Here is a 14,441-nt window from a genome sequence, read left to right as displayed (position 1 = left end):
GGAAGGAATTCTTTGCTGTGAGGGTGGTGAGACACTGGAAGAGCATGCCAAGAAAAGCTGTGGATGAGCTATCCCTGGAAGTGTTCAAGGCCAGGTTAAATGGGTCATTAAGAAATGTGGTCTAGAGGGTGATGGCCTGTGCACCCACAGCAAGGGTGTTGGAACTGGGTGATTTTTTAAGGTTCCTTCCAACCAAATCATCCTATGATAGTGCAGCCCCATCTGATGCTGCAGCTGAAGTGGTGTGAGGAACAGGGATCATTAATCTGACAGCACTGTTGGTTTTGTGTCCTGCTGCCACTGCAGGGTCCCAATCTACATGCACGGCAGGCCCCCTCAAGGCACATGAAATCAAGTGGGCATCCTTATCCTCACCCTGCTGCCCTGCCTGCACTTTGACTTCCAATTCTGGAGATAGGTGTTTGTGGCTGCATTTCTCTTCACAGAGAAAAGCAAGGCACAACTTCCCAGGGATATTTCTGGAAATCGCAGCGAGGAACCTCAGAGAAAGAAAAAACAATTCTTATCTCAATTGCTGCTCCTCTTGTTCACAAGTGGGGAATGCATTGTAGAAGATTATTTACCTGAAGGGAATTAGTAATTGGATTCTGGTGTGAGTGTTTTGATTCACTGACCAACTGAATCCAGGTGTGTGTGTTGGGACTGTCAGCTGGCAGCCACAAGATTCTGGGCAGTCGAGTGCAGTTGAATGCTTGTGCAGATTCAGTTTAGATGTAGTGTAATGTAGATAATAGAATAATATACTGTATATATAATGTAATATATAGAATAGAATAATATAGTATAAATAAAGTAATTAATTAGCTTTCTGATATCCATGGAGTCAGATGCATCATTTCTCCCCTTCATTGGGGATTGCCCTGCTTTTACTGTAGGTGTTTCCTTCCACCATGCAGCCTGTGTGATCCTCACCCCTTTTCCTAAGCAGAGCTGTGCAAACAGGACCATTTCTTGCGTTTTCTCATTTTGTCTGTCCCAGGTAGGTGTTGTGGGTCATAGGCTCACTGTGCAATTCCACAGCATTCAGCAGTAAGAGGGGTCAAGGGAGCTGCAGTGCTCTTGATTGATACTGAGGACAGGGTGGCTTCTTTCAAAATCATTTTGCAGAGGCATTTCTAGGAAGGGGCATTTGTGGGATGGTGTATTTTTAGAGAATTTTACTGTGTCCCTCAGGTGTATGTGTAGTGCTCCATTTGCTGCAGCCTAGAAAAGAGGTGGAGTTGGATATAGCTCCATCTTCTCACTAGTTTCCATTTGTTAGGGAACCTCTGGAGTCACAGCATGAATGCTGATCCCAGATGATTTAATCAGGAGCTGCTCTTAACTCCAGCAGCTGTTTTGTGCAGGAAACATTTCAAGAGAAACTCACTTCTGAGGCTTAGCCAGTGAAAACAAGTGTGAGTTGCTACAAATGGGCACACCACCATAGAAGTTAGTCCTGTTTCTCACAATTGGAACTGGATCCTTGCGTCCTTTTTCTGCAGTGCTCCCTCAAATCACATTGTTGCTGGGATCAGGATATATCAATATGTGCATATATTTTTTTTCCTAGTGGGATTGCTTTATGAAGGGTCAGTCATGCCATTTATTCAGGCTATCTCCAATTTAGACTGACACACAAGCAGTTGCATGCTGATGTTAGCAGCAAGTGGGCTTTGAATATCCAGTAGACCTTAAAATAGTGGAAAGAGCACAAAATGTCCTGGGGAGCTGTTGGATGCAAATAAAATTATAGCAATAATAATGTGAGTATCCCCTCTACTTGATGGATGTGTGTGGACATGCTGCCCCATCTGCTGGGCTCTGCTGCAGGAGTGCCACCACAGCACAGGTTGCTGTTGTCACAGGGAGGAGAGCACTGTCACAACTGAGGAGGAGGAGGAGGAGGCTCACAAATGTGGATGTGAGCTGTGCCCTGCAGTTCTCACACATTATATCAGGCAGAGCCTGGCTGTATTGGAAGTAAAACACCCCAAAATGTAGAAATAGTGTAACTGTCAGCATGGCACAGTGGGAGCGAAGCTGTGCAAAGCACCCCAATTTCTGTCCTTGGTGTTTTATGTGTTAAGGACATTTTGCTGCAGCCTGTGGTGCTCCTGCCATCCCTGCTCTCAGTGATGGGTCATGGCAGCACTTCCTGACCCTCGGGGTTTGCTGGGTGGCTTTGCCCTGCAGCCAGGAGGAGTCCTTGCCTTGGGAGGGAGGCACAGCCTGGGATCTCCCCCTGCACAGCTGCTCCTGTGCTCTGGGTGCAGCTGTTCATTGCCAGCTGTGTCTGGGGTTCAGCTCAGAGCTTGCAGCACCCCAGGGCAGGGCATGTGGGGAGCCTCAGCACCACCTGTTTGCTGTGAGAGTGTCCCTGAAGCCAGGCCAGCTCTGAGACAAAACCTCCAGGTACAGCTCTTACAGCAAAACAATAACAGTCCCTTCTTCCCAAGCCAAGAAGGCAAGGCCTGGGCATTGTTTTAGAGAAATGCAGGAAGAAAAAAAAGAAAATAGTTGTATTTATTTTCAATAACTCATTCAGGTTGAACGGGTAAGTAGTTTTACAGTGCTGATTTATGGGCTGTTGCAAAATGCAAGAGCTGCTCATGATTGCAAATTTCATTGATCTTGACTCCAAGAATTTCAGTACAGTAATGTTTTATATAGTTTCTTCTCTCCCCAGTCCTGCCATTTGAAGTAATAAGGATGATTTGCCTTTATGCAGCCCGAGAGGAGACGCAAGTCAATGCTGGGAAGAGAACCTGGGCATCCTGATTTACAGAGCCAGGTCTGCTCCTTTCAGAGGGGAAGCCTTTCTTTACAGAAAAAAATGCCCCGTCTCCATGAGTAACAGTCCCTGCTCTATCCTGCAGTTAGCAGGCAGTCTCTGCAGGCTCATTTGTCTCATTGCCACTCTAAGGACACTTGACCATGCCTGGTTCATGGCCCCACCAGCATAAAGCAGCCTGCTGGTTCCAGTTTGCCCTGATCAGGGTGGTGATGGGTCATTACGCTCCTTCCTTCTCAGGGTGTGAGGCTTCCAACAGTGGTTTGGTCTTTGAAAAGGAGCCTCAGCACAGTCTGTGGTAGCAGCCATAGTGTGTGATACTTCTAAAAGATCTCTATGTTTTTAGATGATGAGCACTCTCCAGATATTTGGGGTTGGGGTTGCTCAGAACAAATGCTTGTGTTCTGGGTAGCTTCACCACCTTTTCCTAGCCCAATTCATTCTCTTCCTCCAGAAGTAGCGCTCTGTCATATGGGTGTTTGGCATACTGCAGGAGGAGCAGTGCAGCTTGCATTTACATTTATGTGTAAACCTGCCAGAAAACATTTCTATTCTTACTGGCCCAGATTCCTCCTGCCCATGACTAACCATTGCTGAGCCACAGGAGTTAGCATCATGCCTTTAAGTGCTGCAGGCCTGTCTTCTCAAAGGTTTATCTCTGCTTTTTTTAATTAAGTATGAATTTGGGGGCAAGCTACATCCCACTGTCTATTTAGGGAAGAGTAAGTGCCAGAAATCCTGCTTTGGGCCTGTGAAGTCAGCTCAGAAGAATTCAGAAGAATTGGGCTCAAAGAGCATATTGTATTCTGTTTCCCCTCTCAGTCTGAGTTCTTCTAATATCTACAAATGGGAGAGGCTTTGCAGTGTCGTCTCTGGTGAGCCTGTGTGTGATGTGCTGAGACAGTGCTCCCAAGGACTGCTGCAGGCAGCACACCCCTCTCCTGTTTGACTCATTTTGGGCTCTCAGACGTCAGGCTGCCCTAGCAAATGCCTCCCAGCAGCTCCAAGAGAGGCACTGGGAAGTGTGCCACGCTGTGCTGTGCCCTGTCAGCGTGGGGAGCAGGAGGTGCAGTGACAGCAGCCTCCCCGTGTGTCTCAGTTGGCTCTGACAGCGCAGGTTGCTCCCAGGTTTGCTGACACCCTGGCACTGTGCTTTGCTTGCACTCAGTCCCTGCCTGCCTGTGCATCCTGATGGGTAGGAGGAATGGAGGGGAGAGGAGTCCTTGGAAGAGAAATGGGTTTGGACTGTGCTTTTTGTGGTGAAATTGTTTGCTAATGACAAGAATATTTTTTAAAAGAAAGTAATTAAAGAAAAAAGCTGTATACAGCTTTGTGTCATGCTGGCTGTTTTCTGTGTCAGTCCAAGTCTGCTGTGAGCCACACTGAGCCACTGCCTGTTGTTGAGCTGTGCTTGGGGTTTGCACCTGAGCACTGCCTGGAATACAAGAGAAGGTGCTGCTGCCTGCTCCTTACTGTTCCTTCTGCCCCCTAGGCTCCAGTTCTAAACTTCACTATCAATAGTCTTTCTCTGTCACTTAGTACTGCTTGTACTCATTGTGTTATCCTGGTGTGCACAGCTGTCTCATGAATCCATCACAGGCAAGACAGTCCTCACTTCTGGAACCCACAGTCCAGCTTCTTCTGGCAGGGAACGTGACCCACAGCTCTAAGGGAGGGTTGATGTTTGATTTCTTTTTTTTTTTCCTCCTATTTCAGCACATCTGTTTCCATCTTCCCTATCATTGTGTGTGGATGCACACACACCTCTGGCATTGTTGTCATCCAAATTTTGTCTTCCTACATACGACTTTTGTGGTAAATTTTCTGGGAGCTCTGTAGGAAGCCTAGTTTTATGCAGGAATATCCTATTCTATTGTCCTGATGAGAGAGAAATAGCTTGGCATAAACGTAGGAGGTGTACAAATGAACACAGAAGTATCCAGGTTCTTTAGAAATGAACTCAATGTTCTTGCTCTGTTTTATAAAGGCTCAGTTTGCTTTCATTGAGAACACTACAGTTTTGTCTCTGATTTTAATGGGGACAGAACCAAGGGCTGTGGGGAGCACGGGCAGAGCTGTTTTCCCCCTGCACACTTGCAAGCCTCAGGCGCCTTGTTCTTCCTGGCTGCAGAGCGCTGCGACGACTGGGGTGTGGACACCATGAAGCAGATCCAGATTTATGATGGGGAACCTGCCAAGATCAAATGCCCACTTTTTGAGACCTTCTTGAAGTACAACTACAGCACAGCCCATTCTGCTGGCCTAACCCTGATCTGGTACAGGATTGCACAGGACCGGGATCTGGAGGAGCCCATTAATTATCGTCTCCCTGACAATCACATCAGTAAGGACAAAGACACCCTTTGGTTCTGGCCTGCTCTTCTCAATGACACTGGGAATTACACCTGCATGCTCAGGTAGGTCGTGTGGTGCAGTTTCTGTACATCTCCAGTGCAATCAAAGGACTTTTGTGGAGGTGGGGAAATGATGCTGTTAGCACCAGAACTTCCTGTGGGGAGACTACCATTTACAAAAGCATTAATGGGAAAAGAATGTTGCAATTATAGGACTGCTCAGTGCTGAGCCAATTTACATGGCAATAATGCTTGGAGCCTTGCAGACACTAATGAGCGTCCCTCTCCTTGCTGCAAGTGTCCGTGAAAATATTATTGCTGAGCCCATGGCAAAATCCACAGGCACTCACCATTAAGAAGTGATCTGCATGTCTAGAGTAAAAATAGCTTCAGATGCAGGGGTAATGTTTTGACTGCACACTAATTTGGCAAAGATTCATGAGATTCAGACTTCTAGGAAATTAAAAGTGTCTCTAACTGTGGTGCAGAATGAATGTAGCATCTGCTCTGCGTAAGACCTCTTTTTGGTCTTCCTCACGTTGTCTTTTGTCTGTGTCTTTGACCTTATGATCTGCTTTAGCAGCAGGAGAGTGGATGTTGCTTGTTAGTCATCTTTATAGGCTTTTGTGAGCTTGTGTGGCCACCTCTGGTAGGGTTTTCTTTCCCATTTACAAATGAGTCAGCTAAGGCTGTACGTACCTGATCAACCCTATGATGCTTGTTATTGCAGATGTAATTTTTATTTCATTCCATTCCACTGCTGTAGGAGTAAACAAGTTTCAACTAATCAGCCCTGTTCTTGCCCACCCTTAGGAACACAACCTACTGCAGCAAAGTTGCTTTTCCCTTGGAAGTTGTTCCAAAAGACCAGCACTCTTGTGTGAGCCATTCCATAAAACCCACTGAGGAGATGTTCTACTTGGAGCATGCCAATCAGAAGATCACATGCCCAGATATTGATGGGTTTTACCCTGCCAGTGTGACACCAACTGTCAAGTGGTACCTGGTAAGAAGAACTTGCTTGGGCAGCAGGGAGATGCAGTGGTGTGTGTGAAAAATCACTGGTTGGCATGGCAGTCATGGAACTGCATTTCAGAGTCTCCCCAGTGATGATACTGTTAATGAAGCTTTACTAATTTTAAGAGCTCTGCTTCCATTTGGTTCAAGGATAAAACTGCTCTTGGAAAGAAATTGAGAGCTAACACTGAAGCTTTTTTGACCAGTGTGCACAAGTGAAAAATACTCCTAGGAGGGATTTAGGTGGCTGAGTTCAATTATGGGCAGTGTGACTGACCTGCTGTGTGAGAGCCTCTCACTTTCCTGTAGAGGAAACTGTCATTCATATTCCCTCTTTTTCAAAAAACCCCATCTGTTAATGAAAATTGCATCCTTTCCAAAATCCTCTGAGGTCAGGAAGTGAAGTAGTACATCAGGCTGTGCAAGACAATGGGTGTCCTGTTTGACACAATTCAGCAAACCTCTTTTCTGAAGACTGATACATCTCTACCCCACCCTCCATACTTTTCTGATTATTAGACTGTCTCCAGCCATCCTCAGGCTCTTGCCTACAGAATTACTGCTCAATTTTCTTAAATTAGATTTCACTCTTTCTCTCTAGGTGGATGCCTTTAGTCAGTGGAGAATAAGAAGTCTCAGGGGATGTAAAGTCTGAGAGTTATGGGAATAAGTTCTTCAATAACATTCTGTAAAGTACTTTTGTATTTCTAGACAGAAGATTTTGTATAAATTAATTTAATAATAAGGGAAATTGTAAACAAATGTATCTGCTGATTTAAAAAAGAAATTAAAAAGACCCAAAAGGAAAAACCCCACCTCTAAAACCCTACAGGAAAAACTTCCTCAAGAGGAGCCATTTCACTCCAGTACTTTAAATGCTTTACTTGTATCATTCATTGAAATTCACATCTCGGCAATCAATTAGCAGAATGAAACAAAAAGCCCCTTGGAAGTAATTTTTCAGACAGCAAGTCATCCCATGCCTAATAAAAATCATTAAAAATGGTATATGACCCCTGTCCTAAACTACCCCATTAGGATGTATCAGATTTGGAAATGTACCATTCAAAAATAATCTCTAAGAAAATGTGCACATCTTTGGGTTTTATGACAATCAAGATGTTATCTGCATAACCTCTTTCTGAGAAGGGATCTCCAGCTTGGTATTTTGGCAGTTTTCCTTCCCTGCCTGACAGAAAGAGAGGAGTTATTAAGGTTTATGTACTATAGATTCTCGTTTGCTATTTGCAAATTCTGGGGCCTCATCCTCAGCTGAAGGCAGCCAGGAGAGCTTGATTAGTCCCAAAAGATGGACATCAATGGGGTACATGTCCTTAGTCTTGGTATCCATTTGTGATTACGTCATCATTTTCTTCTTATCACTTTTTACTTTGCTCTTCACTCTGCTGAGGTGCTCACTTTGATTGCCAAGGTACTTCTGGATCAGAGATCTCTCCTTTATAAAACTGTCTGTGTTTAAAGTGGGATAAAGTTATTAGGGTGATCTGCTTCACCACTTAATTTTCAAGCTGAACATAGCAGTCTATACTCCAACATGCTCGAAGTTCATGATATTTAGATCTGACCTACATCATGATCCCAAGTGTCGCATTAATAGTTTAAATCAGATCTTTGTAGAAGCATTTAAACCAATATCTGCGCTTTTGAGTCCCAAACTCAAGTATTTTTCTGCCTGACTCCAGAACTGCAACTTGGTGGATGGCTTCTATGAGCGATATCCCCAGGGGCCCAGGCTTGTCATTGGCATTGTCCGCAGTGCCTACAAAGGGAATTACACTTGCATTGTGACATTCAAGGACCATGGAAGAACCTATAATCTCACCAGAACCGTAAAGATGAAGGTGGTGGGTAAGAATGACTTTAAAATGTGTAAAATGCATGTGGGTAACTGCAGAAGTGGCAAAAACAGCTGGAAGAGTTTGTTGCAGGATCCATTTGTGGTTGTAGTCAATCTGTGTTACCCGACTGACCTGATGGTTTTTTTCTTGCTCGGGTCAGACTTGTGTGGCTGTCCAGAACATACTGCAGTAGATGTCTCTCCTACCACCTTGTCAAATGCCCCAAACACAGAGAGTGGCCAGCCTCAGGCTGGTGAGGTTCGGCCCATAAGATGGCCAGGGGTACCCTCTGCTGGCATGTGAATGCATAACCTTGGCACTCCTGCTTGTGGTCTCCTGTGCCCTTTGCTCTTCACTGTTTGTGGGATTGTCACTTCATAGTCAGCTTGTCTTGATCTTCTTGGCATCTCAAAGCCATTTGTGCTGGGGTTGAGACTGCTGATCAGCCAGGCAGAGCTCCAGGTGCCCACTGCTTGGACACATCCATCCCAGGCACAGAGGCTCAGCCTACCTGCCAGGGAATTGTAGAGTTAAAAACCTAGTAAGCTGTAGGATACATTCTGAGTTCCACAGAAACAGCTTTTTTAAGGGTTGAAATAGATATTGGTGACACAAAATGAGGTTTGTATTTTGTTTTTTAGAAGCAGCAGTAAAAAGAAACTGGTGCAGGTTGTGCCTTGTGGGAGATGAGAAGGTTATGGAGCTTTTCTCACGTGAGAGGCCCAAACTAGCTTACCTAAACTTCGGGGGAGCCTTAAAATCAGGACCTGGCCCTGAGTTTGTGGATTAGGATTAGATGCGTGTGTGCATAGAACTCTGCAGCAGGAATGCCTCACGAGTCAGACTGGGGAACGTGCAGTGCGGCGCGAGGGCATCGGGAGTGAGGCTGCATGGATTCCAGGTTTTCATGAAATCTGGGGCCCCATGGGGGCTCTCTGTTGTCTCCTGCAGGATCTCCAAACAAGGCCTTGCCACCACAGTTCACCTCTCCAAATGAGAAAGTTGTGTACGAACTGGAAGCAGGTAAAGTCCAACACTCGCAGTGTCCCAGTGGGACAGCCAGGCACAAAGCTCTCCCCTTCCACTGCATCTCTGGTGCTTTCCCTCACAGAGAACTGGAGCTGCCATGGGTTGCCTGGTGGACAGTATGGGATGCTAGTTTTTGATAGAGAGCACAGCTTTAAAAGCTGATTTTTGCAAGATATTCAGGCGTGATAATACAGAACTGTAGCTGCAGAAGCAGATGAAAAGGGGACACTCAGCTGCTTAGGAGAATCCCTGTAGGACCTTGTTTCAGCCCTGGCCCTGGCTGTGGTTTGCTCCCATCCTCCCTCATTCACCCCTAGAGTGGCTTTAGTATTCTAGCCAATTCTTGCTCATCTCCCCTTTTTTTTGGCTGATGACTTCCTAATTAATGACAGCTCTCCTCTGCTGACCTCGCATCCCTGGGTAATGGGGTACCACACCCTTTCCCTCACCCCTTCCCCCACACCATCGGTTTTGCCTAATAGCTTTTTGGAGCAATTCCCTATATCAAATGGATTGTGTCCCATTACATTGCTGTAATAAATGTGGTGGCAATGATGATGATTGGCACCAGAGTCTTCACTTTAAAGAACAGCCCTTTTGGCTCAGAAGGTCAGATTTCATCCGTAGTCCTCTGTAAGATAAAATCACTTATTGATCACCAAGATATTCACACTCTCAAGTCTGATCTTGAGCAGAAGTCAAATTCCTGAAGAAGTATTTCCAAACCAAAATGCTTTCATGGAGCTTGAGCCTTCACTTTGTGGCATCTGTCCCCTGTGCAGTGGGATTGATTAGCGCTGCCTGGGTTTCCAAGGAATTGGTTGGCATGGAGCATGTCCCTTTGGGTGGGTCACTTCATGCACTCAAGGAATTTGTAACACATTTGAGGAGGCAGGACATCTTTTTCTATTTATCTGTCTGTCACAAATCCTCATGTCCAGGGATGTTAAGCTGTTACTAGAGTTTATGTCAGAAAGTGGATGTTGGCCTCATTCTTTCCTGAAGGGACACAGAGCTTAGTCTGGTAGGATTTTGGAAAGCACCAAAGTGAGGGGGGTGCTGTTCCTGCATTGCAATACCTTTTCTCCTAGGAGATGATGTTCCTTTCTTTGCAGGTGATGACCTTATCCTGCCCTGTGAGGTTTTCTTCACATTCCTGAAGGACTCCCGGACCGAGGTGTGGTGGACCATAGATGGGAGAAACACAGATGACATCACCGACCCCAAGATAAAAGTCACACAAAGGTAACATCTAATGTGAACCTTCATTTCTGATCCTCTGGGTCCTGTGTGGGTACAGGCATGTGACAGTCCTAATGGAGTGTGTAGTCTCCCTGTTAATCAGAAGCCCCTGTGTCTGCACCCTGCTGTGATGAGCACCAGGACCTCCAAGGAGGAGGCCTTCAGACCTGGACACAGTGTCACATCTTACGGATGGATTTGAGGGAGCTTTGTTAACCAGTTCACATCATCATTTGTTCAGGTCCTGGTTGTGATGCCAACAGCTGCTGTTGTTATGAGATTTATAAAACAGGGGCTGACAATTCTATTTAGAGGAGTGTTCCCAAATAGCATAGGGTATAAAAGTGTTTCAGAAAAATAGAGGCTGAAAACAAAAATATAATATTATACATAGTATTGATTAGGAAGAATAGGTATTGAATCACATAAAGAACCCAAATGAGGATCAAAGTCCCATTTGCTGGATGCTGAGTTACAAGTAGGAGACAGTCACTGCCCCAGCTGATTTGCAAAAACCAATGTAGCAAAAAGAAAGGCAAAAGGAAATACTGTATCCTCATTTTGCAGACGGTCAGTTCAGGCAGAGAGAGACAAAGTGACTCATCCAGGACTGCATAGGGAATGTGACGTGAGCTGTGAATATTGAGTTCATGAGATCTTCTTGTTTATAGGCAAGAACTTCCATTTCCTCTAAAAGGCAATGTGGCACAGCTGCAGTGAGAAAATTATGAGCGGTAAAATAAATATTAAGGAAAATCAGATAAAGGAATAGCTGCAGCTGTATTGCAATCTGAAGTGTATATTGATTTATAAATATCAAGTAATGTGTTTTGGCCTTTTTAAAGGAAGAGGTTATATCAGGGAAAGGAATACCTGTCACTAAAAACTTGCTGCACTTTCACATGTGTAATGCTCTAGTTATTCTCTTACAGTGAAATTACCAGAGATTTTGAAGACAAGACTCTGGTGAGGACTCTGACAGTGGCAAAAGCCACGGCGGAGGAGCTGAAGCGGAATTACACTTGCCATGCCAGGAACGCCAAGGGCGAGGAGCGCAGCCAGGCCGTGGTGCGCGTGAAAGGTGCGGAGCCTGCGGGGCTGGGGGTGCTGGGGGCTCTGCTGCTGCCTTCAGCCTCGCCCTGAAAAACAGCAAGGGAGTGTCCTAGGGTGACATTATGATGTTTGTATCCCCATTCGTGTGTGCTGTTTATGCTGGATATCATGTTCTGTGCCTTCAAGACTGGCTCTGAAGAGTGAAAGTTTTGCTTTGGTTTCTTATCAGCCGCTCCCCCATTGCTGGCGGGACACACAGGGCAGTACATGGTGCTGCTTTTGCTTTTTTGCTTTTGCTTTTTGCTTTGCTCTCACTCTTGCTTCTGCTTTGCTTTTGCTCACTTTTGCTTCTGCTCATTAGCTAGTTTAGCTAAACAGTCCAAATTTCTTCCTGGACTGTTTCTCCTCTCCTTTTTTTTGGACCTGCTTGCACCTGCTCTGGCCTGGGACCTGGGAACACCGAGAGTTTGCACCTTGTGGCTGCAGCAGCTGCCCCAGCGCCGGAGGGACTGAGAACAGAGCGACCACCCCCAAGAGAGACTTTCTGAATTTGTCATCTTTTTTCAGAGCGGTGAAAGAGTGGTGTCATGCAGTATTGTTCATTTTGTGTGCTGGGGGGGTGCTGTGCCTGTTAAATAAACAGGTTCTTTCCACTTCTCTCCGAGGAATTCTTCCCTAACCAGTTGGGGGAGGGGGGCATGTGGGTTTGCTTTCTGGAGGGGCCCTCCTTTGGAGATTCTCTCCCAGATTTGCCCTAAACCAGGACAGGGAGCAAAGAGTTCCATCAGGCCTTTCTGCCTAACACAGTCTGTTCTGTAGGCACTGCTGGCATACTGCTGCATTTCTCAGAGGCAGGGAACAAAGGGCCCCCCCATGGGCAAGTTCGTGGGTAGAGGAAGGACAGATCTGTTGTCCTTATCCCATCCCTGTACTGTTGAGTTTGTGAGGTGTCCAGGACAAGGTGAGAGATGGGAATCTGACTCCTTGTTCTCAGAGGCTGATTTGATATGATATGATATGATATGATATGATATGATATGATATGATATGATATTATATTATGCTATACTAAAACTATACTAAAGAAAGGATAATACAGACAGGAGGTTTAACAAGAATGAATAACAAAAACTTGTGACTGACTCCTCAGAGTCCAACACAGCTGATGGTGATTGGTCATTAACTAAAACTAATTCACATGAAACCAATCCAACATGCACCTGTTGGTAAATGATCTCCAGCCACATTCCAAAGCAGCAAAACAGGGAGAAGCAAATGAGATAATATTGTTTTTTCTCTGAGGCTTCTCATCTTCTCAGGAGAAGAAATCCTGGCAAAGGTATTTTTCAGAAGATATGACAGTGACACTATATCACAACTGAAGCTGAGGGCACAGGCTGCTTGAAGTGATTTCAGGTTATTTGGTTGTGTGAGGGTTTTGCATGACACAGCCTAGAAGTTGGCATCCTCCACAAGACAGTCTGCACTCGCTGGCATTGCTCAGGGAGTGAGACAGTCACACCATGGTGCTCTCTGGTTTTACTCCTTGCTGTTGTGATGCTGCAGTCTAGATACAGCCACCTCAGCATGGATGGTATAGATTGATTCAGCTCTCTTCTGTGTGGGTTTTTCCAACATCTTTTTTTCATCAAAGATTTGGTTCTTGTTTCCCAGACCCACCTCTCAGTAATAAAAGCTATGTGAGGCTTCCTGATTAAGCTGGATTTTTCTGCCTCCTTATCAGCTTCGTCTAGAGCTTCAACACCTGCTTTTACTGTAAGCCAGACCTCCCCTCTCCCACAGGGAATGCTGCCATGGCTTGTGTAGCTCACACCAGACACCTTCTTCCCCCGACTCTGCATTATAAGCACGGAAAAGCTCTTGGAGGTCTTTACTGGAAGATCTTTTTCTTCCTGGTACTTGTCCTCCTTCTATTTTAGTCTCATTCCTTTGAGATAAACCTTTTCTGGATTGTTAGGGAGGAACAATAGACCACACACATAACTGAGAAAGGCTGAAACCATCTGTCAGTGAGTTCCTACTCCATATATAATTTTCTGGGGTCATAATATTTGTACATGTAGCAGAAGTGAATCTGAAATACTCCGATTCTTTCTCTAAATAACAGTGCCTGAATACTGTTTTCTAGTGGACTGACCTGTACTATCCTCCCTTTTCCTTCCCAGGTCTGTTCTTGGTTAGTCACTGGGTTTGCTCTGAGCGGACACAGTCACTCACCACTCCTCCTTCCTGCTCTATTCCACAGCAAAGTCCAAGAGCCATCCCTAGCTGCTGCTGGCAGAGCAGCCTTATGCTAAGCTCAGTGCAGCCCATCCCAGTGCACATCCCACAGGAGCATCAGGCATGCCAGAACCCAACCCCTCAGCACCTGGCTTTTAGCAAGTGGCTCTGTGTGTTGGCTCCAACTCTTCCATTACATTACGTCATATACATTTCTTGCTTCTTCTGGATGATTTCCCTCTCCTTCTCGTGTACTTCTGCTGCTCATCACCTAATGAACGTCGATAAATTCCTTCCATTTTCGATTTTGTAATTCAGTTTTATTAGCAGCTTATTAAATATTGGAATGTGGTGGTGTTTCCACTCCCTGTTGTTCTGTTATTGTGCAGTTTGCCAATTTGCACATCAACTGCCACCAACAGAGTTGCCCAGGGATACAGTTAGAAATTTTCTGTCCTTAGTACAAAGAGGCAGCAGTGGTGTGACAGACAGTGCATGAGTTGGAGGGGGCCTGTGATGTTCTGGCTTGATGCCCACAGGTTACCCTGTTTGTTTGTAAGCATTTCAGCTTTTCTGTAAGGAACTCTGATTCTTCTTTCATGGTAGAAAAGAGTCAGGCCAGGGCTGGTTATATCCTGGGTGTCAGTCTGGGACAAGCCACAAGACCTGTGTCTGTTTGATGGGGAGGGAGAATGGTATCCATTGCCTTTATTTTGCTGCAGATGCTTTATCTGGATCTCTTAGAAGTCAGAGCAGTTGCGTTCCCCCAAGAGTTTGCTGATACTGCTGGGAAGGTCATGTTCATGTTCTGGCTTTGGCCTGTGCAGGTTTCTTCCACCAACAGGTCATTCT

At 45.5% G+C, this 14,441-nt stretch overlaps 1 protein-coding gene across 3 annotated transcripts in view; it reads left to right on the top strand.

The window, feature by feature from the left end:
* The window catches only part of IL1RAP (interleukin 1 receptor accessory protein), a 51,461-nt gene that overhangs the window by 23,004 nt on the left and 14,016 nt on the right, over window positions 1-14,441 (top strand). For all 3 annotated transcript variants that reach the window (XM_054282694.1, XM_054282695.1, XM_054282696.1), the window contains exons 3-8: window positions 4,926-5,211; window positions 5,962-6,154; window positions 7,869-8,034; window positions 8,976-9,047; window positions 10,169-10,298; window positions 11,228-11,376. In XM_054282694.1, coding sequence (XP_054138669.1) covers window positions 4,926-5,211; window positions 5,962-6,154; window positions 7,869-8,034; window positions 8,976-9,047; window positions 10,169-10,298; window positions 11,228-11,376 — 996 coding nt within the window. The remainder of the gene's footprint in view (window positions 1-4,925; window positions 5,212-5,961; window positions 6,155-7,868; window positions 8,035-8,975; window positions 9,048-10,168; window positions 10,299-11,227; window positions 11,377-14,441) is intronic.

Source organism: Melozone crissalis, unplaced genomic scaffold (genome assembly GCF_028551555.1).
Source record: "Melozone crissalis strain CALT ecotype California unplaced genomic scaffold, PUWL_Pcris_2 ptg000034l_1, whole genome shotgun sequence".
In the NCBI taxonomy this organism is placed as follows: domain Eukaryota; kingdom Metazoa; phylum Chordata; class Aves; order Passeriformes; family Passerellidae; genus Melozone; species Melozone crissalis.
The sequence above is the reverse complement of the archived record's forward strand: the minus strand, read 5'-3'. Positions and strand labels throughout refer to the sequence as shown.